General features: G+C 36.9%; 2 protein-coding genes across 4 annotated transcripts in view; one reads left to right on the top strand and one right to left on the bottom strand.

Moving 5' to 3' along the window:
- The window catches only part of BIO2 (Radical SAM superfamily protein), a 51,483-nt gene extending 49,260 nt beyond the window's left edge, over positions 1–2,223 (top strand). The window contains exon 6 of the mRNA XM_010260294.3: positions 1,817–2,223. Within this exon, the coding sequence (XP_010258596.1) occupies positions 1,817–2,113 (297 nt within the window). The 3' untranslated portion in view covers positions 2,114–2,223. The remainder of the gene's footprint in view (positions 1–1,816) is intronic.
- Positions 2,224–19,720: 17,497 nt separating this feature from the next.
- The window catches only part of LOC104598294 (CMP-sialic acid transporter 4-like), a 91,602-nt gene continuing 86,850 nt past the window's right edge, over positions 19,721–24,472 (bottom strand). The window contains exons 16-17 of one of the 3 annotated variants that reach the window (XR_735344.3): positions 20,267–20,440; positions 19,721–20,045 (exon numbers count right to left, since the gene is read on the bottom strand). The gene's annotated coding sequence lies outside the window, so the exon portion shown is untranslated. Of the gene's footprint in view, positions 20,441–24,472 lie in introns of all 3 variants that reach the window. The other 2 variants (XM_019197948.2, XM_010260293.3) reach the window with 2 other exon arrangements.

The raw sequence follows: 24,472 nt of genomic DNA, 5'->3' as shown, positions 1-24,472 counted from the left end.
TGAGATGATGGTGTCTCTAACATCAAACTTCTGGTTGTCGAAGCTGTGGGATAGCTGCAGGTAGTTTGGCTCGAGAAGACCATGAATAGAGATGATTTACTAAGAGATTTGAAGCCAGGGATTCCAAAGAAACAGAGGAAGAAAAAGATGATGCTCGTGGGTGCTACCGCCAAAGTTCCAGCTTCAAAAGGTCAAGTGACTGGTCAAAGAACCAAGCATTCTCCTGGTAAGGGAAGGAGCAAGAAGACCAGCAAGATGCCTCCTGCTATTTCCAAGAGGCCTGCTTAGATAGAAATACCAAAGAAAAGGGGATCAACATCGTTGAAGGTGGTTCTCCAACACCACCTTATGCCTTTGGTGCATCCCCTGTATACATTCATCTACGAAATCCTTTTCTTTGACATGTTCTCTATGAACTTATTGCAAAGCTCTGTAGAGTCACACGATGAATGCGATTAAATCCTCTGCTTTACTTTGTCTCACATTTCTCAGAATCACAATTGTTAGTTTCCTCTGCATCACAAACCACTTTGTAAGAAACTTCTTCACTATGTCCTTCCAACATTGAATGTTGTTCTGTGTAAGGCTGCGTAACTGAGAAACACATGTGAGGTTGACAAACCTAGTGGTACATTAGAAATAGTTTTTTTTTTCTCAAAGTTGAAGAGAGTGGATATATATTTAAGGATTTGAGACTGAGGCATTAACTGGAAACGTGAGGCAAAAGAAGTGTCATGGAATGAGAAACTCATGGTAACCTTGATATTTTAGAGAAATTACCTCTTTGAAACCCTTTGATAGGGCTCGGAGGATCCCAAAAGTGTGATCTCACAAGACCAAGCAAGATTTGGTGGTAGTGGATCTCACAGAATGAAGATCTTGCAAACGTAATGTGACAATGCAATCTCACTAGTGCGCGAGATCCAAAAGTCAGAACTAATAAGCCAGCTTTGATCTCACGAGGCTGAAACCAGGATCTTAGATTTTGGGAGTGCACCCGGGGTGTGGTGCATGAGAGCCTCAGGAAAACCATGACTGGTTGTACCTGACATCCGTGTGGATACATGTCACTCTTGGAGTGGCCCCCAAGAATGTGGTCTAACGACCTCATGGTTCTTGGCACGTGTTCATTCAGGAGAAACAGGAGGGATTTGTCTTTTGCATGCTTGTTAAAGTCGAAGAAGATTCTGGAATATGCACTCCATGCATGTAACCTGGTTCCCTGATTCTATAAGTAGGGAACCAGGGCCTTGAAGTGGGGATCCTTCTCCCTTAGCCATTTTTGCCCTAGTCTTCTCAGCAACCTAACATTTTTCTTAGTTCCTGGTCCTTGGCTCTTCTAACCTTTAGGCATCTTCATCTCCCAACTTCAAGACCAACAGAGAACCCTCATCCTATTGGCTTACAGAAAGTAAATAAAAAAAGGTTTATTAATAATACAGAGGAGGTGATAAGAAATCACCCAACATCAAAGCAAGGAGAGAAAAATAAAATAAAATAAACAATCCAAACGAACACTTGTGAACTTACATGGCCCATGTCTCAAGAGATAACTGTTTGCATGGACATAAGAAGCATTTCTACTATACCCCTATTTTGCATGTATCTCAAATACGCAAGGTTCCTGGTGCCACCATGGAATCAAGCGGATACCCACTGTTCTTTTGCCTCCTAGTATGTACAATGTGATGATGCGAATAAGTCAATTTACTGGTGTGACATCTGTTATTGCGTGAAATCTTACTAATCATCTGAAGAAACACCCCTCAAAAATGAGCCTTTTTCAGAAAGTTATCTTGGCTTGCTCTTTCTTTAGCCAGTTGAGATATGGGAGATGATTCGGATGATTGCTACTGCTCGTATTGTGATGCCAAAGGCAATGGTCAGACTATCAGCTGGGCGGGTCCGATTTTCTATGGCTGAGCAGGCACTTTGCTTCCTTGCTGGAGCCAATTCAATCTTTACAGGAGAGAAGTTATTGACAACGCCAAATAACGATTTCGACAAGGACCAGTTAATGTTCAAGGTGCTTGGACTCATCCCCAAAGCTCCAAGTTTTTCCGATGAAGCAGCAGAAACTTTTGAAGCTGAAGCAATGTCTAATTCTGGCTGAAAATATCAATCTCATGGAATTTTAATTTATAGAAGGATCAAGACCATGTTACTCTGTTAAAATGAAATTCAATGCATCTAATACAATTTTACGACATTTTGTATTTAAAATGCTACAAATCTACCTGTTCTTACCTGTTTAACATGAAGTATGGAGGGGATGTTCTTAGCAAAGCAACCTACGATCTTTCATTCTTGCGAGGACAGAACTATGAAATTCAAGTTTACCAAGAAAAAAAAGCATTAAAATGATTGTTTTTTTACAGAGCTGAAGTGGGTTTGTGTGTTAAATCTGCAATGAACATGAAAAATGTACTGATTTCAGAATTTTTATTTAATCCTTTTAGTTCAAGTATATTTACATGGTTAGGTGCTTGAAATGCATGATATATTATCTCTTGCTCAATGGTTTGAACTCTATCCAGAGTTTAACCATCGATACTCTTATTTTTTGTTTTGGTTTTTCAGTTGACAATTTCCCTACTATGTTTATTGGGACAGTTATGTTCAAACCTATAAAAAATTTGTTGCTCCCATTATTTAGCGTTTCGGTGGTCTTGAAAACGATGAATACAGTACCGTATGTATCGATACCTGGAACCTTTCAATATATGGTTTTTGCCAAGGAATTGATTTTTCTAAAAAGTTAGGAAAAGTAGGAATTGTAAAAAAAAATTATTTTCCATGTACTTTGCATGATTTTGTTGTTAGGAAAGAATCATATAATGTATTTTGCAGAGGAAAGAACCTTTGCAGCTGCCCACCGAGTGCGCCCCACTGCCCATCCAATCCATGCATTGAAAACATCTTCCGTGCTTGTCATGGTTATGGGGAGATGTAACCAGTGCCAAGTTTCAAAATATCGATATGCCCATGTGTATTGGTACCTAAGTTAATGTGTTTTTATATATTTTTTAGTTTTTTTTTTTTAATTTGGTTTTTTGGCATATTTTTAATCATATTTTTTATTAAAAAAGAGTGGTTTCTGAAATAATGGTTTTTAAAACTGGACTGGACTGGATGGTCGGACTGGAAAACTATCAGTCAAGTGACCAGTAATGTTTTTCCCCAAAATCGGATTTTTGCCAAAAACTGTTGATTTTGGTCAGTAAAGCGTTGATTTGGGCAGTTAACCGTTTGAACCATTAGACCCAGAAATCGGACTCTTGACCAGTTCGTTCTTCGGATTGGTTTTAAAAACTTTGCCTGAAACCATTTTAAAAAGGCGTATCACGAAGCCATTGATATGATACGATATGATATGCCCGATACTCGGCGTATCGTATCAAAATTTTGAACCTTGCCCAGTGCACAGGGGGAGTGGGCTGTGGGGCACACTGGGAAGCCGATCTGATCGCATGGGAGGATCTATCAAATAAATGGATCCATCGAAAATTTTACATAATTCTCGATTTTTAATAATTTTAAATATTTTAGTAATTTAACTTTATCAATTGCCCTCAGTCACGATTTGTCTTAGATATGAATTTTAATGAATTTACTACCAAAGATGATTTGGTAACGAAAGTTTACTCTTTGGGCCACTACTTTTTATGTATGTCATACAGGTTTAAGATTCTTTGGGCCTCTACTTTTCTGATAAATGGTCATATTGGTGCTCTATAACTCCATAGTTCTCTTGTAGGAGGACATAATTCGCCATGCCCCAAACCATATAATGCAACATCTTTCCATCACCAGTTCCACTCTGCCCATTTGAACCCTAGAACCACATGTTAATCCAAACTGTCTTCTCAAATCAACCTTTGCAGTCTGAGCCCCAAGATCATTCTCATTGAAGAAAACATGATTAGAGCATTCTTCTACACCCATATTTGCAAGAAAGCCAGCTGGTTTGTTTGCTTATTTAAATACATGAGAGAAAATGATATTAAGGGAATCACAATTTTGTATAATATCATGCAGATTGTTGTTTTTAGCCCAAGGTTTCAGGACCTCAACCAACATTTGATTATCACTCTCTAGAATGATATTTTTTATACTAAGAACAGGGTATTATGCCATCATTGGTTGATAAACATTAAATTTGAACAGATGACCTCACTACAGTAACTCGAGAATGAATTCAGATTGGTTGAATGCCATGGCTGTTCAGCTGTATGTGGAATCAATGATGAGGTTTCATGTCAGTAATAAATTTATGGGCTCCACTGTAAAAGGTGCGGGTCCCATATATTTTATTACTGACACAAAACTTTACCATTGATTCCACAGCCCGCTGAACAGCTATCACGTTCAGCTAAACCTGGCTCCACCTCGAGAAGTTCTCTTAGCTCTTATGAGGCCTCCGCCATACTAGGATTTCCCCTACTTGCACAATTAGTATTCAATATAAAGACACTTTCTTCACGAGGATGCCATTTTATCCATTGGATCTTCTTGATAATAATAGGCTTCGAAGTGATTTACAATTTAATGTTTCATTGCCTACTAGAATTAGCATGCTGAAGCCATGAAATCAATTTATTTAAAACCTGCAGCCAATGTTTGATTCTTGGAACAACTTGATCTGCTGTAAAAGCTTTCCCATCATAATTTTTCTACATTTCTCAAGCCAAATTTCTCATAAAATAATTGAAGGCAAGAGAATAACAAATTGACTTCGGTGACAATTTCTTGTTGCAAAATCTCCAGCAAACCCGCACTCAACCTCTCACATTTTGAGCTCTATAAACTAGAATTTCAAAGGTCTTGGTAAAGTAATTCCAGCCAGCACTTGACTGTCAAAACTCCATAAGCATGACCAAAATATTCATATAGTGAGTTTTCACAGCAACTACACTTTACACTTAGACGTCATGAACACACCTTTCTTTTTAGGGTAAAAGACTTAAACCTCCCTGAGATTTCACCTAAATACTGAAACATCCCCTACCCCCCTTGGATATAAGTGGACAAAAACCTCCCATCCATTAACTCTCCATCCACATTTGTTAGCATATGGTGCTTTGAAAATCTCAGTTTGCCCTTAATGCCTTTGAAGAGACGGATAAATAGACTTTAACATCCATCGTTGTTCTTCAAGTTTTATAAGAGATTGTGGCTGTTCACGAGGTCTCCCTCTCTCTCTCTTCACACACACACACATTAAAACATGATTTAAGGATCCATCAAGGTTTCTCAATTCTTACTTTATCTATTATTTATTGTTGAAATCTCTGCTTCTATGTGATTTTTCATTTGTTTATTAATCTGAATGAATTTAATCAATCCCTCTAACTTGGTTTGGACAGGACACTCACTAATTGCATGAACTACTTTGAAATGGGCACCTGAGCAAACCCGAAAAACCAGAACCATGCAATGGGCATCCTTAGCCATCCTCTGAGGCCCAGAGATCAGATTGTGATCTCTCTTTCATATTTGGTTTCACAACCTTACAGTTACCTAATCTCGAATTGGTCATAGTATGCCATGAGGGCTTAAAAAGGGCCTAAGGAAATCTCTCTCTCTCTCTCTCTCTCTCACACACACACACTTTTTTTCTTGATCTTCCCCGTTTTTCTTCCCTTCTCTCCCTTGTTTTTGCGAAACCAAGTTATGAGGAATTGCTATGAAACTAAACATAAAACAAAAATCTATGGGGAATTGCAGTTCCTAGATGCATCTGGAATTGCAAATGTAACTATGATTGCAATTCTAAGTAAGACCTATACGAGACCATTGTGGGGTCCCACGCCATACAATATCAGGCCCAAGTGGCCATGCAACACTTACGGACATGAGCCATTAAAGAAAATGGGTCAAAGGCCCATTACTAATGAGATTAGTTAAGTACATGACAACTTGATTTGGGTCGAAACTAGGCATGGTTTTGGGTACAAAGCACCTATCATCTTACGGGGATAATGCTTCTCTTAAAAGAGTATAGATCCAAATTAGATTTTGATCATCTAATTAAGAGAGTGCTTCACAAAAGGAGATTAAGAGGGAGAAGGCAAATAGAACTTGTTCTCTTCACTCTCTTGCTCTCTCCTCTTCTCTCTTCTCTCCCAATAACCTTATCACTACCCAGCCATTGAAAGAATTGTTTTTTATCAGTTTTCCCACTGTGTTCTACAAGAAAATTGTTGGGGAAATCAGACTCACAAATCCCAGTCGATCCAAGGCAATTGGATAATAGTTTTGTAGAAAACAATGTTGTTGAATCGACTTCTCTTTCAATGTGCCATCTTCAGTTGGAGACCGATTTTTGGGAGTCATTTTGGGTATGAACTACCACTCTAGGAGATACAATTTGTGGACTCTGTATCAGGTATAATTAGTTTTAATTTTGGTTTCAAATCTAGTCCGGTTCAGTGCAAGATTGATATAGAAATTTTAGATTTCAAAATCTTTGAGAAATCGGTTCCTGGGTTGGGTTAAAAAAATTTTGAAATTTGGCCATCCATTAAACTTGGTTTAGCCATCCATATTCTGGACTCTAACCCATCCAACGATGCAACTTTTCAGTAGGTCCAAGACATAATTGAAAGTGGTATCCATTTAATGTTCAATTAACACACACTAGTTGTACCTTAGGTCCAACCTTAGTAGTTAAGACAAACTACACCAATTCGGCAATATAATAGTATTAGCCTTGGTAGGATAAACTTGTCAAGTTTATCTAGTGGTTAAGAATATTCTAAATTAACATAAGTCTCATAGATGTCTAGTTTAAGAGGTGATACACAAAAAAAAACATGCCAAAATACATATGAAATAATAACGATTTAATTTTATTCACTAATAAATGTTAGAATACATCAATTTGATTGGAGCTGAGGTCATACATTGTCTAATAGCTTCCATTTGCACTCAAGTCCAATTAGGTATAAGTCATAGTCCCATAATATCCACATGTCCCTTAAACACTTTTTGTGTTAGTGGCTTAATTAATGGGTCCACTACATTCTTTACTAATGCTACCTTCTGAACCTAGATGTCTCATCTCCCAACTATCTCATGTAGAAATATAATACTTCCTTTCTATGTACTAAGACTTTAAGTGAGCTCTCGAATAAGTAATGTGTTGGAAGGTACAACTCATAGCTCTTGAATGAAAAGGACAAATCCTTTTTTGGAATCATGCATGTTGAACCTCTTAATGGTCTTATCAATGTAAGTAGACTATTATATATAACCCTATCAACTATTTTGATTTATCTCTTCAAACTTGAAGTTCCAAGATGTAGAAAGCCTCTCTAAGATCTTTCATAGACAACTATTATGAAAGCCAAATCTTCATTGATGACAACATTTTTATACCATTCCTAATGAGTAGGACATCATCTACGTTAAGTACTAGAAATATAATCTTTTCTCCCACTATCTTTTTACATAGAGTTCATTTGCATTTTACTCAAAGTCAAACTATTTGAAAGTTGAATCAAACTAGATGTTCCAACTTCTAAAAGCTTGCTTTAGCCCATTGACCTATTAAACTTGCACACCATGTGTTCATAACCCTTAGAAACAAAGCCTTTAAGCTGTTACACAAAAATATTTTCTTTAAAATGTCTTTTTAAGAACGTAGTCTTAACATCTATTTACCAGATAATTATAATGTATGGCTATCACCAATAGTATTCAGACTTTAGCATGGCCACAAGCAATAAGGTTTCTTTATAATCAATTTTCTCTTTCTAAATGAAACCCTTCACCACAAGCCAAGTTGTATAGGTATCAATTTTTCCCTTAGGATTCTTTTTCTTCTTGAAGATCCATTTGAAACCAATTTCTTTTACCTTAAGGCTGAAGGAGTACAAATAAAAATATGTAGAGTGCAAAACCTTGTATTTTGTATTATTTTGTATGTATTTGTATTGTACATATTTGTATTTGTACTCCTTCCAAATTGAGCCTAAGGGGTGGTTCTACAAGAGTCCATGCTTTGCTAGTTTTCATTGAGTCCACATCAACTTTTATGGTATCTACCCACTTCAAGGAGCATGTCCAATATAACTTTTGTATAAGTTAAGGGATCTTTCTCACTATCCTCGGTTTTCATAAAAAAGGTCTGTTAATCGTAACCATATTGAATAAGTCTAGACGCGAATAGATTTTCTAGGTTGAGTATTTGTATCTAGATCTTGTGGGACATTTCCTACTATATCAAATTTCTCCTCATCAAGAACAACTTCTTGATGATGATTATTCAAGATGTAATCCTCTTCTAAGAAAGAGACATTTTGATTAATAGACATTTTGTTCACTTAAGTCATAGAAAATATACCCAATAGAGTCATTAGGGTAACCTACAAATAAGCAACAATTGTTTCTAAATTCCAACTTGTCAATACTTGTCTTTTTTATGTGTGTTGAGCAACCCCATATATGAACAATTGGTTCTAAATTCCAACTTGTCAATACTTGTCTTTTTTATGTGTGTTGAGCAACCCCATATATGAACAATTGGTCTTAGATTCCAACTTGACAACACTTTTTGATGTGTGTTGAACAACCCCATATATTTAAGTGCCATACACTTGGTTTCTTGCCAATATACTTATCTTTTTGCCGTGTGCTGAACAGTCTCATATATTTAAGTGACTAACACTTGGTTTCTTGCCAGTTCATAGCTCGTATAAAGTCTTAGGAAATAACTTGGTTGGAACCCAGTTCAACACTTATATAGTAATTTCTAGTATATGTCCCCAAAAGGGACGAACAACTCTGAATGAATGAGGAGTGGTCCATATCTAATAAAGTTTGGTTTTTTCTCTCTAATGTACCTTTCAGATGTGGTGTAGTAGAAGGAGACAATTGTGAAATGATTCTATTATCCCTAAAGTAGTCCTTAAATTTGTTAGAGAGAGATTCTCTACCTCAATCTGATTGAAGTGTTTTAATTTGTCTCCTTAACTGTTTATTGACTTCATGCCTAAATTCTTTGAACATTTTAAATGAATCAGACTTGTATCTCATTAGATACAAGTGCCCACACCGAGAATAATCATCCATCAACCTATACTACTTTAAAAAGTATGAATGGCCTCAAGAATATTTCTGGAATTTTCTAAGGACAATATTTACCTTTCTATATTTAAATTTAATGATAAAAAATGAGGGCAAGTAGGGCAATTGGTTCTTGATATTAAATGAGTTGAAAAGAGGTAATATAAAGATATTCAATGCATTCAATCCTCTCTCATTAAATCCAACATTTAAGTTATTAACTTACATTCATGTTCATTAAATCATATATTAAGTCATCTTTATTTCTTCTCATCATTAAGTTCTATTACTTAAATCCATACTTAATAAATTAATAGTTTCAATAGCATAAAAACTTATACCTTTAAAATCTACCTAGAAAAAATAGTGTTTTCATCTAAGTGGTAGTAAGAAATTAAACCATTTTGGGTCAAATGGGTTAATCCATGTTGCCATTGTTAAATAATAAAATTAAAAAATAGATAAAATAAAAAAATGGAAATATTTTTAATATACATATTAGACAATAATAAGTATGTTAAAAATGTTTTTATTAATGATGAAAATGGAATGTAAAATTTAAAACCAATTAAAAATAAAAATATTTTCCTATTCTCTCTCATTAAATCCTATATTTAAAATATATTTTTCTCATCATTAAATTCTTGTAATTAAATCCACAGTATTAATTTTAATAGTATAAAAATAAATATTTTGAAAAGTAATTTGAAAACAAAACCATTTTCTTCCCTCCCCGTGGTGGGCAAGCAAGCAATTTGACCATTTGGGGTTAAATGGATAAATAAATAATGTCATAATTAAATAATAAAAAATTAAAATAAATAACTATGAAATGTAAGAAGTATTTTTATTAATGATACAAATAGAAAGCTAATTTCAAAATCTACCTAGAAATTAAATGATGTCATAGTCAAATAATAAAATTTTTAATAATAGAAAATACAAAGAATCATAAAAATAAAAAAAAAAGATAAGAGAAAATTTTGGGCACATATTTAATGTTATATGTTTATAAAAAATAAAATATTGGGTACTTCTCTAATATTATACATTCATTATATTGAACAAAACTAAGTTTTATACAAAAATAATTTTATCAATGATGGAAATGTAATACAAAATTTAATGTCAAACTAGAAATCAAACAACTTTTATTTTTAGATGGTGGGTTAGTGGTTTGAGTAAAATGATACTATAGACTTGTTGCCAACATGGGACTCTTATTTCATGTTTGACATAGTAGAAAACCTATATCGAAAATAGGTTTTCAGTTTCTCTCCCACTCCTTGTGTCTCTTGATCTCCCTCCCTTCTTTCTCACTCTCACAATCATCTCTCGATCTCCCGCTCCCTTTATATCTCCCACTCCCTCTGCTTCAGTAGAGTGGGAGAGATAGAGGGAGCGGGGTAGCCAAATCAAAACCTCTCTCTCTCTATTGTTCTCCCTCAATCTTTCTTTTTAGAGTCGACTGCACAAGGGTAGTATAGTCCTTTTATGTTTAGTTATATATGTATTGTTCAACTGATGTGGCTGACTTAAGTGAGGGCACAATGGTAATTCTTGTATATCTTAGAAGAGTATAAATAAAAGAAAGGCCGACTAGAGGGATTTGAATTTTTCTCTCTAGTTCGGCTGTAACCTTTTCTCCTTCTTCTCTCTGTTCTTCTCCTCTTTCTTCTGATTTGAACTTATATGAACATCTAGTCTGAGTTTTATCATGGTACTAGAGCCATGATAATCGGTTCAGATCAGTCGTCTCATTTTTAAGGTTTTGCAGAATTCTCATTGATACCTAGAGAGTTTTCCATAAAGAAAGAAAAGGACTGGTCGTTTTCTCCTTCTAGGGGTTTCCATGCCTCCAATGAGTGCAGTCGTTGTGGCTTTGTGTGGTTGGTAGAAAACCCTCTACTCGGCAACTCGAAGAGGGCTGGTTTTGTGATAGTGACAGTGTAGACTTGGTACCTTCTACTCGACAGGTACATGATCTTCGAACTAAGTTTTGGTATGTAGCAAGTTTTTTTTATATGTTGCAGAACTGAATATCCTATTTGTGAGGTGTGTTGTGACGGTTTCTAGAGCTGACAATAGACGGCAACAATAGTGTTGTTGCTAAAAGTGGTGAACAGTTGTGAATATTATTGCTGAAATAGTGGTGAATAGTTGTGAGTGTTGTTGCTGAAACCTGGTACTAGGAACCCTGGTGTTCAGTCATTCGTGTGGAGTGTGGTGATTTATTAGGGCAGTAGAGTAACAATTTAGTGGTATAGCTTCCCATTGTTTTCTTGTGCAGTCATGGGAGACAGTTGAATGGTGAGAATTATGTCCCTTGGGCTAAGTCTATTGAAGTTTTCCTAAAAGCCAAAAAGAAAGTGAAACATGTGAGGGAAGATAAACCCCCAATTGATTTTCAGGGATATGATAAATGGGAAAAAAAGGATGCTCAAATTATGATTTGGCTATAGAACAACATGGAGTCCAAAATTAGTGTAAACTTCATGTTTTTAGATACAACCAAGGAAGTCCGGGATCATGCAAGGAAACTATATTCTAGACAAGATAACACTACTAGGGTTTACCAATTGTACCAAGAGGACTTCAATATGCAACAAGGAAATCTGAGTCTTGAGGACTATTATGCCAGTATGAAAAATTTACGAAATGAGTTGAATGTTTATCGTCCTCTTACACATGATGTCAAAATTCAGCAACAACAGAGAGAGCAGTTGGATGTGACCAGATTTTTAGTAGGGCTAAAGTTTGAGTATGAACCCGTAAGGGCACATATACTAGGCGGATCTGCTCTTCCCTCTCTTGAGGAAGTATTTGCTCGTCTTTGGAGGATTTCAGTTGGACCTACAAAGACTTCTACTATGTCAAATAGGTCTGCATTTGCAGTTACGAGAGGGAGAGGTCATGGTTGTAGAGGAGGTCAGCATGGTCGTGGTAGTGGTGGTGGACCCATGTATGGTCGTGGTGGTGGTTGTGTTGGAAGATGAGACTCAGGGGAGCCCGTGGTAGGGTACGTGGTAATATTCAAAGAAGGTGTACTCATTGTGGTATGGAGGGACATACTATCAACTTCTGTTATGATCTACATGGCCCACCTTCAACCTGGGCAAATCATGCATCTATAAATGGTGGTAGCTCAAGACAAGAATCTCAAGTTACTGATCAGATCCCCACTACATCTACAGATGCTTCCAGAAAGGAGATGGTGAGTGTTTTATGGGATGAGTATGAGCGGTTTATTCAGGGTACATCTCAACAGAACACGACTACACTTGCATGCACAGGTATGACTTGTCTGGCATCCACACCTTCCCGATGGATTATATATTCTAGATCTTTCGATCATATGATTAGAACCCAGGTGTGTTTTCATCCATTTCTATGTCCTCCACTTCCCAATCTGTTACTCTTGCCAATGGCTCTACATCAGCCATACGTGGTGTTGGTAATGTTGACACAAACTCATTATCCCTCTCCTTAGTTTTATATGTTCCCAAGTTTCCCTTTAACCTGATGTTTGTTAGTAAATTGATTAAGTCTCTTATTTGCTCAATAACTTTTTACCCTTCCTCTTGTGTGTTTTAAAATCTCAAGATGCGGAGCAAGATTGGTGGAGGGCATGAAGCTAGTGGACTGTATTATCTTGATGGTGGTGGCTGAAAGAAAAAATCGTTACCTTTTGGAAACTACTCTGTCCCTCTTACATTAGATGAATGTCTCTAAACCCTTTTGGGGTGATGCTATACTTACATCCTGCTTTCTTATTAACTGCATGCCCATGTCTATCCTTGAAGGTCAGTCTCCTTTCTTTGTTCTGTTTCCCACGTTGTCTCATTTTCCCCTTACTCCCAGAGTTTTTGGATATGTGTGTTTCGTTCATAATCTTGGGCATGGAATGGACAAGTTAGATGCTAGATCCAAGTGTGACTTTCTTGGCTATTCCATGACTCAAAAAGGGTATATGTGTTATAATCCTCGTTCTCGGCGTTCTTTGTGTGTTTTGATGTTACATTTTTTGAGTCTGTTCCTTTCTTTTCCGGGTCGGATACTTCTTCTCCTTCATTGCCATCACCCCCTCTTCTAGTTCTTGTTGAGGATCCTGTTCCTCTTATTCCAGTTGTGACCCAATCTTTGCCTCCAGTGCAGCTACCTGAGAGAGGACCACCTACAAGTGTATACACATCGTCAAGCACCAGCTCCTCCCTCGGCTTCATCACCGTCGACAGATCTAACAGTTGTTCCCACCCCAGCCCCAACCCCAAGTTCTGACCTTGATCTTCCTATTGTTTTTTGGAAAGGTAAACATAGTTGCACTCGCCACCCCATTTCCAATTATGTTTCTGTATCTCACCTTTCAACTTCCCATCAACAGTTTGTTTCTATGTTATCCTTTATCTCTATTTCCAAAGATGTCCAGGAAGCCCTCACTTCTCTAGGGTGGCACCAAGCAATGGAAGAAGAACTCTTGGGCCTGACTCGTACTCATACATGGGACCTCACCACTCTTCCGCTTGGTAAGCATGTTGTCGGCTGTAAGTGGGTGTACACGGTTAAATACTTACCTGATGAGAGTGTTGAACAGTTGAAAGCTTGGTTAGTTGCCAAAGGTTATTCATAGTAGTATGGTATTGATTACACAGACACCTTCTCTCCGGTTGCCAAAATTGGGTCAGTTTGTTTTCTGATTTCTCATGCTGCTATGTTTGATTGGCCCTTGTTTCAACTTGACATCAAGAATGATTTTTTACATGGTGATCTTCTCGAGGAGGTGTACATGGAGCAACCACCAAGGTTTGTTGCTCAGGGAGAGGGTGAGAAGGTATGTAGACTTAAGAAGGCTATTATGGACTTAAACAATCTCTTCGTGCATGGTTTGGGAGATTTAGTGAAGTAGTGAAGGTTTGGAATGAAACAGTGTTAGGTTGATCATTCTGTATTCAGCTATGAATCAAATATTGGGAAGATTCTCTTGGTGGTATATGTAGATGACATTGTTATCACAGGCAGTGATAGACCAGGGATTGACAGGTTGAAGACTTACTTGCAAGATCACTTACAGACAAAGGATTTTGGCAAATTAAGATACTCCCTAGGGTTAGAGGTTGCGAGGTCCAAGAATGGTATTAATCTGTGCCAGAGGAAATATGTTCTTGATCTGCTAGAAGAAACAGGGTTGTTGGGTGCCAGACCAGCTGAAACACTTATGGGACTGAATGCTAAATTGGGTAGTGATACAGGTGAGGAGTTCAAGGATCCAGGAAGGTATAGAAGGTTGGTGGGTAAGCTTAATTACCTAACAAACACTCGACCTGATATCTCATTTGCAATCAGTGTAGTAAATCAGTTTATGTCGAACCCTTGAATCCCACACTGGGAGGTAGTCCTAAAGATTGTGAGGTATTTAAAGGGTGCCCCAAGTCGTGGTTTATTATATAAGAGTGGAGGAAGTCTTGAGATAGAGGGATACAGGGATGCTGATTGAGTCGGGTCTATATCTAACAGAAGGTCCACTACAAGGTATTGCACTTTTCTTGGTGGGAACTTAGTGACGTGGAAGAGTAAGAAGTAGACAGTGGTAGCAAGAAGCAGTGCAGAGGCTGAATATAGGGCTATGACACACACAACATGCGAGCTAGTGTGGTTGAAGCATCTCCTAGAGGAGATGGGATACTCGATTGACACTCCTATGAAGCTATACTCTAATCCAATGTTTCATGAAAGGACTAAGCATATAGAAGTGGATTGCCACTTTGTACATGAGAAGCTGCTTAGTGGAGTGATAAGTACAACATATGTGAACACAGGAAATCAATGGGCAGATGTGTTTACCAAAGGGTTGAATCGGGGAAGAGTGGACTATATATGTAGCAAGTTGGGACTATATGACATATACTCACCAGCTTGAGGGGGAGTGTTAGAGTCGGTTGTACAAGGATAGTATAGTCCTTTTATGTTTAGTTATATATGTATTGTTCAGCTAATGTGACTCTCACTTAAGTAAGGGAACAATGGTAATTCGTGTATATCTTAGAAGAGTATAAATAAAAGAAGGGCCAACTAGAGGGATTTGAATTTTTCTCTCTAGTTCAACTATGACCTTTTCTCCTTCTTCTTCTTCTTCTTCTTCTTCTTCTTCTTCTTCTTCTTCTTCTTCTTTTTCTTCTCCTTCTTCTCCCTCTCTCTCTCTCTCTCTCTCCCTCTCTCTCTCTCTCTCGATCAAAATCTCCTTCTCCCTCAATCTCTATCGCTCTCCAATTAGTGTAAATTTCATAGCCAAGAGTTTCTTGTGAATTTTATCAAAATGGTGTAATAAATTTTGAACCATACCAAGTTGGTCTCGTGTTTTTTTTTTTATACGATCTGATTAATACCATATAAGTGTGTAAGAAAATAAGAAAATAAAAAAAAAATGAGAGAGGGAGAGGGAGATAAACTGAGGGAGAACGATAAAAATTAAGGGAGAAGGAGAAATCGACCGAGAAAGAGAATGAAAGAGATTAAGGGAGAACGATAGGTAGAGAAAGAGAATGAGATAAATTGATATAGATAACGTAAATACAGAAACCAAAAACCATTTTTATTTATTTTCAAATCACATAGTCGTTGAGTAGATAAAGATGACTATGAGTGAAAGAGTGTGAGGGAGATTGAGAGAGAGAGAGAGAGAGAGAGAAACTAAAAACCCTTTTTTTATTTTCCAATCACCCAACATTAAAGGGCAATTTCAATATAAGCTTTTTATTGTGTCCAATATGGATTAAGAGTTCCATGTTGGCAATAGCCACATTACTCTCCGGTGACATGGTGGAGGTTTTTATAAATTGAAATGTAAAGCCGTTTGTTTGAATTTTGTAGGTTTATGGACCAACTTGTAACCAAACTTTAAATGTACAACCGTCTCTGACAATAATTTTCCCTAAGTTAAAACTAATCCAAAGGCAACGCTATTTTTATCTAGATGGTGGGTCAATAATCCAACTTTTCAAAAAAAAAAATGCATGATGTCATAATTGAATAATAAATATTTAAGTTTATTTTTAATTATATTGTTACTTTTTTAATTTTCAATTTCTATCTTAACTATGATATATCTCAAATTCAAATAATTAATATGAAGAAAAAGTTCTCACGTGCAACGCATGTGCTTAATTACTAGTGTTATAAAGTAACTATGTACATTATGTCCTAACATTCAAAGAACCGTAGATGTATGTATCAAGTTAAGTGTGTCTGTAATTCTTTAACTTTATCAGTGAAAGACCATTTTGTTATCTTGCTTTGTAAGGTTCATAAGTTACTACATCTTCTACTATGAAAAAATCCAAAGGACCATTCTTAAGTAGTCTTGTGATTAAACTCAAAAGCATATAAGAATAAAAAAGGAGACTATATATACAAGGGTAGAGCTAGAATTTTTTGTTAAGGGGAGCCAAAACCTAGAAAACATGGATAGGGGGGCCAAAAGCTAAGAAATATGGATAAGGGGGGGTCAAAATATAAGTGGAATTTAAATGGATTTTGAGGGAATTTTGAAGTCATAGGGGGGGACATGGATCTCCTCTGCCACCTAGGCCCTTTTTGAAAAATTCTGCAATTACCTCCCTTCTATCATTGTCCCAACTAGAAAATGTTGGCCTTAAGCATTAATTTTTTGAAAATACCCATTTTACCCTTATGTTTATCAATTTAGATGGAGATTTACTAAAATACTCTAAAAACTTAATTTTTATTTGAAAAATACCCTAGGTCAAATTAAAGAGTAAAGTAATTTAATTTTGTAAACTCATTATGGTTGAATGAAGTCTAAAAGGGCAAATCTAGCATTTTGATTATATTGAAAGATTTCCTAATAAGTAGTAAGGGAAATTTGTAACTTCAAAGTCTATTATGGAGACAATAATGTTGTTTTTTCTTGATAATGGACTGAGGCAATGATGGAAGAGAGGTAACTACAGGATTTTTCAAAACTACAGGGGAGGTTTTTGTTAAAATGAAACTTCAGGAGAGGCTTTTGTTAAAATGATTGTCAGAAACCTCAAGGGAGGTTTTTATATTTTACCCTATAGATAAAGATAAAGGTCAAAGAATCAAATAATGTGATACACATGTCAGAAAGGCATTTGCTTGCCCATTAAGTCTTGATTGACGGTTCACATACCCACTATATCACATCATTTCAAATTTCTGCTATAAACTTCTCATACATCCCTAAAGGCTACCCTTCGGGCTATGCTTGGTTTGAAGGAAAAGGTAGGGAAATTCATACAAGGTTTGTAAAGGTTTCCCTATCTTTCCTTTCCTTTCCCTACCTTTTCCTTCAAACCAAACATAGCCTCAATGAACAATGCTAACTCTTCCTCGACAACTGTCTTTGTGGGATGCTCCTTGGAGGACCAATTTCACTATCCCTTCCAGAATCCTCTCTGGAGGCTATCTCACTTTTCCTTGGAAAAAACACTCCACAAACCACTTTGACCTCTACCCTCAGAAAACTCCCCTCGGGAAATAATTTTATTTGAAAGTTCCTTAGAATTTTAAGGCTAATTTTGTTTAAACAATTGTTTGAAAATTTTGGGGCTAGTATCTCATAGCCATGGCAAGAGTGACAAACCCATTTTTTTCTCAATAATTGGTACACTAGTGATTGAAAAAGGGGATAATGTAAGAGGATAGGATCATTTATCACTATAGAGGCATTGCAAGTAGAGAGAGTCATTGGTTGACCATAGTTACCCACCGCAGAGCATAAACAAAAACTCAGTTACTGGCTGCAACATGATCTTTTGGACTTTTAATACATCTCTTGCCCATCCTCCCTAGCATTCCCCCCTGAGTCTCTAAAACCCTAATTTCCTCTCATTCCCTTTCTCCTCAGTTGATCTATGGATCTAAGCATAAACAAAAACTCTGGATCTATGGATATAATAGATCATCCAGAGATTCCATATCATAAGATCTCACAAAATTAGTTATTATTTTTTTCTTTTTTTGTACTGGTAAAAACAAGGAGTATATTTTCAATCAAATATGAGATCCATGCATTCTGATCATTTTATTGGCCCATCTTTCATACCCAAATATTTTTTGTCATGTAGAAATTTCCCACCAAGTTTCAGATTTGAAGCCTTCTTTAAGTAGTATATCATTTTTGTTTTGCCGCTGTAGCATATACTGTAGTACGAATGGTAGTCGATACTTGTAATCAAGGTTCAATGTATAGCATCGGTCTTTGAACCCATCTAAATATCAAGAATTGGTTGATTTCAACCATAGTAAATGTTGACGGGTGATGTTTCATCACTTACGGCAATTATGATTGGCTACTAATAAGTGGCATCACTTATTAGTAGCCCCCCCAAACTGTATCCTGCCCGTGGATTTGGCATCAATCCACGGTTAGGATTCATTCCAGCCACAATAATATTCACTTGGATAAAACTCCAGATACGTGTTTTTTTTCCCATTCAAAAAGAATCGATTGTTTGAACCTTGCTTGCAATACGTAGACGGTACACCGAAGTATCGACGAAAAAGTTTTGAGACCCACCGCCGTTGGGGGAGTGGCGAAGAATATTCACATACACCGTAAGTCTAAGAAAAGTTTGAGACCCCATTTTCCAGTGTTTTACAGATCATCCATTTGAAATAACGGTATCACACAATACACACTGATAAGTTGCAATATTTTCAATCTTAGACAATTGAATAAAGCCTTAGAAAATCAATTAAACTCCTAATCATTTTTGACAAATAAAAATAGATATAAACATTAACAATTGTTTTTAGTGACTTAATTATCGACCTGTGCTATGCAGACTCCACATGAACTTCGAGTACTGCAACTGTAAAGGGAGTTCCCCTCCTTACAGACAACACTAGGACGAATGAAATCAGTCCTCAACTAGGTATGTCCTCTTCTTAGCAGCCAAATAACTGCTAACTACTAGAAACTAGTAGGACTCCAACTTCAGGGTCTTACCTCCCTTGCGCCCTACAACCAAGGGAAATCCTAGGTCGAACCTTGTGTTGTTCTCCTGCAGCCCTAGGGTTTCACAACAGCAACCCAGATAAAAAAAAGTGAAATACAGCAAGAAAGAGGAGATGGCGTCGGCAATAACCAAGAAGGTGCTCAATGCTCTGATACCATGAAAGCTGAACCACTATAGTCGAAGTAGAAAAAAAGAGGAGAAGAAGAAGAGATGCTGAAAATGTCGAACTGTACTTACAGTCGACCATGCCTTTATTTATATATAAGTGAAGTACAAAGTACAAGAATTTACTGGGATACCACTGATTAGTGATGGGACACCCAGAAGACTTAAGACATAAACAAGATTAGGCCCATTAGCAAAGGCCCAGTTACAAGATAAGTTTAACATAAGAATGGGCTAATAGGAATTCTTATCAGCCGAACACACTCAAGCCTTCTAACATATCATTCTAACAATACCGTCTACTTCATCGATCATTATTTGTAACCTCCTGCCCATAAAAATAAAGGAATATAGCAGATTTTCTATTTTCCCATTTTTTCCTTCTTTGTGAGGGGGAGGTGGTTGAGACTTAATGAGATATCACCGAGAAAGACATACTTGCAGTTTTAGATGAAACAAAAGGGAAGCTCATGAAATATGCCGAAAGATTTAAGTAAAATACTACCATTACAGATTGAAAAGGATACAAAGGGTAGTTCCCTTTCAGCTATTGGAAGATCCCAGAAAGTTTATAAGTAATATTGCCAACTCAAGTTGAAAATAAGACATGAGAAACTTGCAATTAAAGAAGCAAATAAAATGTGAAAAGGGGAAAACTTTGTTATCAGTTATTTTGAGAAGAAATATGCAGATGACAATATAATCACCACATCAGTGTCTTCCAAGGATGAAGAGATCAGATCATCTTTTTGCTTGAAGACACCATGGAGCAACTCTCATCTCTTTCTGAAGCAGTTCACTGACCCTTATTATCTAAATTCTCCACAAAAGATACAAAGTATAAGGAAAGGGTAGTAGTATTTTCCTTACAACCATTAGAGATCCCGAAAAAGTTTATAAGCAAGTCTCAACTTCAAGTTGAAAAAAGTCACAGAAATTTGCAATTAGAGAAGCAAATACAAGGTGAAAAGGGGGAAATTTTTTTTTAGAAATATTTAGTTTGAAAAGAAGAATGCAGATGACAATATAATCACCACATTAGTGTCTTCAAGGTTGAAGAAGAAATCAGGTCGTCTTTTTGCACAAAGATACCATGGACCAACTCTTGATCTCCGTCTGAAGCAGTTCAGTGACCCTTATAATCCAAATTCTCACTGGAGGATACTAAGTACAAGGATAGGGATCCCAAATGAGGAATGTATGCTGACCTGCAAGAGTAGAAGAGCAAAGAGGAGAGGAAACAGCATAGAATAGGAAACAGCAAAGAGTACATGAAAGGACAATCTGGCCCAATAACTTCAGGTCCAACATAACAATAAAATAAACAACACAAACATAAGAGTTGGCCAACACAATCACCCATTACAACACTCCCCCTCAAGCTGAGCATAGATGTCCATCATGCCCAGCTTGCCAAGAAGTCCATGGAACTTTGTTGAAATAAGCCTTTTGGTTATTGCATCAGTAAACTGCATTTTTTAAGATGTATAGGGAATACAAAGTTCACTAGATATTGTCCTTTCTCACAAAATGTCTATCAACCTCAATATGCTTGGTCTTGTCATGCTGAATAGGATTGTTTGTAATGTTAATTGCAGCCTTGTTGTCACAATACAACTTGAGGGGACACTCTACCTTCATTCCTAACTTACCAAGAAGAGTCTGAAGTCACAGTAGTTCAGCTACACCATGTTCTATAGGTCTATATCCAGCCTTTGTACTTGATCTAGCAACAACATTGTGTTTATTACTTCTCCAAGTGACCAAGTTCCCCGCAAGTATAGTAACCCAATTTAGACTTTTTGTCTCCAATGGAACCTGCCCAGTTTGCATCAGTATAGGCCTCTATCTCAAGTCTATCATGTTTCTTGAACAAGAATCCTTTTCCTAGAAAAATCATTAGGTATCAAAGCATTCTTGCAACTGCTCTCATGTGAGGAACCTTGGGAGCATGCATAAACTGACTCACCACATGAACTGCATAAGCTATATCTGGCCAGGTAAGAAACAAGTAGATCAATTTTCCCACCAATCTTTTATATCTTTCCTTGTCTATATAATCCTTACCAATGGAATCCTATAGTCCATGGTTTTGTTTCATAGGAGTATTGGCTGGTTAGCTTCCCATCATGTCCATTTCTTCAAATAGATCTAGTATATAATTCCTTTGTATATCTTTTGATCTTGTAACTTCAATGCCAAGGAAGTATCTTAGGTTACCTAGATCTTTGATCTCAAACGCTGAAGCTAGAAACTTTAATCTTCTTATCTCCTCTTGGCTATTCCCTGTAATGACCATATGATCCTCTTGGTCAACCCCACTCTGAGTATAGTCCACACTCTTCATAACCCCACATAGCCTTTCAAACTAGGCTTAAGGTGATTGCTTCAATCCATACAAGGTTTTCTTTAGTTTACATGCCTTCCCTTGGAAATCATAGCCCGGAGGGTTCTTATATACTTCCTCATGTAAATTTCCATTTAGAAAAGGACTCTTTGCATCTAATTAGTGCAACTCCCATAAGAAATCTATTGCTAAGCATAGCAAAACTCGAATAGAGTTGAGTTTTTCCACCAATGCTAATGTCTCCTTCTGTGTAAACCCTTTTGCCACTAGCGTCGCCTTATACCTTTCTATTATGCCATCTGCCTTGTGTTTTACCGTGAACACCCACTTACACCCCGCCTTCCTCTTTCCCTCGCGTAGATCCACTAATTCCCAAGTCTTAACTTTCACTAAAGCCCTCATTTCCTCATTCATTGCTTCTCTCCATTTATGATCAGTTAGATCTTCTAAGTACCCAATGGGAACATGGACAAAAGAAAGAGCAAAAGCGAAAGAGAAATAACTAGGAGACAAATAGGAATGAGACAAATACTTAGCAATGAGATGTCAAATGGCACAAGAGCGAACAGGTTTACATAGAGCAATTGGAAGATCCAATGTCAAAAATAGGTGTAGGAGCATCAAAGTAAGAATTATGGATCCACTATATTAGACTAATTGGAGTTCGGTTGGTTGTCGTCATATGCCAGAGGATCCCTCTTCCTTTTCCTATAAAAGATTCTCAGCTCCTCCTTACGATCACAATTATTATCACGAACATCAGCCTCACCTCCTGCTTCAAGAGCAGTAGTAGTAGTAGTAGTAGTAGGATCAGTAGGAGTCACACCAAGTTCACCCAAACAATTAGAACTAGAAGGATCAAAGGAAGAAAGTGAAAGACTAGAACTACAAATGGGAAAAGACACAAAGGAAGGAGAAGATGAATAATCCTCTTCCACCCTACTAGTTTCCCCCTAAAGAGGATTCTTAGGAGATTGAAAAATGATTGAGACTCAAAGAATACCACATCCTTGGTGACATACTTTCTCTTGGATCCAACTTTGTTCTTTTAGGATCCTTGACATGAATGAAGAAGACACATCTAAAAACTTTAAAGAGGTAGAGAAAACTCATTTTGACTAGGACAAAGGACAGAATAGGGAGTTTTCATACCTCACATCCTGAATGGCATCTGATTTATCAAGTATGAGGCTATAAGAATTACCTGAGACCAATAACCTTTGGACACCTGGTGCTGAAATAGTAGAGCTCGAGTAGTCTCCAATAAATGTTTTTTCTTGTGTTCAACAACTCCATTTTGTTGAGGAGTACTGGCACAAGTTGATTAATGCAACACACCTACATCCTCCATAAACACATTCAAAGATTTTTTGAAGTACTCAACTGTATTGTCTAAATGAAACCGTTTAATCTTTTTCCTAAACTGGGTCTCAATCATTTTATAAAATACCATGGTTGTGTGGTACTTCAACACGACTTTTAAGCAAATAAATTCATGTGGAAAAAAAGGTTATATTGCAATCGTTCTCTTCACTAATCTGTCCTAAAAAACACAATGAGTATGAAAAAAAGGTTATACTGTAATTCAGATTCTTAGTAAGCTTAGAAACAAATAACAAATATGAAGCAAAGTTTGGCACACGAAGAATAGACTTAAGGGAGAGATCTTTGTTGAGGTTTACCTCCCCCTTTTCAAAAATGGTGGAGAGAGAGCCATCAACTACTTTCACTTTGTCTTGGATGGACATGAGGTGATAAGAAGAAAACAAGGAGGGCATGTATGTCAAATAGTTAGTAGCTCCAACATCAATAATCCAAGTGTAAGGCCACGAATGTGAGGTGGTTTGTACCCTGAGGTTTGAGGAATTGGCTAGACCAGAAGTGGGAAGAAATGAGAGAGAAGCAAGTGGCCGCACCAGGGGCTGCCTACATACCCTCCAACGAGGGATTACGCCGATGTAGTTCACCAGAGCTGGAATTCCAGTGAGAAGTGGGACAAAATGAAGGATGGATGCATAAGAAGATGGGAGAAGATTGATATAGATGGGAGAGAGAGGAAGTGGATGGACTATTATCAAGGTGATGGGACAAGGATGGTTCCAAGGCCAGTTAAAATGGATGGGAAGCACCTATTTATAGTTTTTGGGTGCACATTCCAAAAGTTTCTTAAGTTGTCATTTTCCTATTTTACCCTCTTACTCTAGAATTTTCTTTTCACACATTTAAATCATGTGATTAATGATTTTTCTAGAATCATCTTGTTAATTGCCATTTCCATGTTTACCCTTTTGTCATTTAAATCACATGTTTATTTCCTTGCTTATCTGCATTTATTTTTTTATTTTTTCTGAAGGATCAAGAAGAAAATTCATTAAATTGAAAAAAAAAAGGAATTACATCTCAACACCATTGGTTGTCAAGTTCACACACCAAATACAAACTAGAAAACGAATTGAAAAGGATTCTTCATTACAAGGCTGTAAATCAAGGGTATTCCAAAACCTTTCCAACAAATCAGCTTTGGATACTTGATCAAAATCTGGAAGTTCAAGGACCCAGTCTGAAATCAGATTGCTCACTGCAGCTACCAGATATTCAATGCTTTTTTACCTGTTATCAAAAACCCTTCTGTTTCTCTCCTTCCAATTAGCCCAAGAAATTGCAAAAGGAACACAGCTCCAGAGAATCCTAGCTTTCTTGCTGCCTTTGAGATTTGGCCATTTCGAGAAGATCTCTGTTCGAAGCATTGGTTGGAAGACACTAATTCCAAATAAAGAGAAAAACTTCCAAATGAAGCTTGCTACACTTCATGAGAAGAACAAGTGAAGGATTGTTTCTTCCTCTTGATTACACAAATAACACCAGCTGGCCAGAAACAACCCCCTAGACTTCT

This window comes from Nelumbo nucifera, chromosome 7 (assembly GCF_055504915.1).
Source record: "Nelumbo nucifera cultivar China Antique chromosome 7, China Antique-T2T, whole genome shotgun sequence".
Classification (NCBI taxonomy): domain Eukaryota; kingdom Viridiplantae; phylum Streptophyta; class Magnoliopsida; order Proteales; family Nelumbonaceae; genus Nelumbo; species Nelumbo nucifera.
The sequence above is the reverse complement of the archived record's forward strand: the minus strand, read 5'-3'. Positions and strand labels throughout refer to the sequence as shown.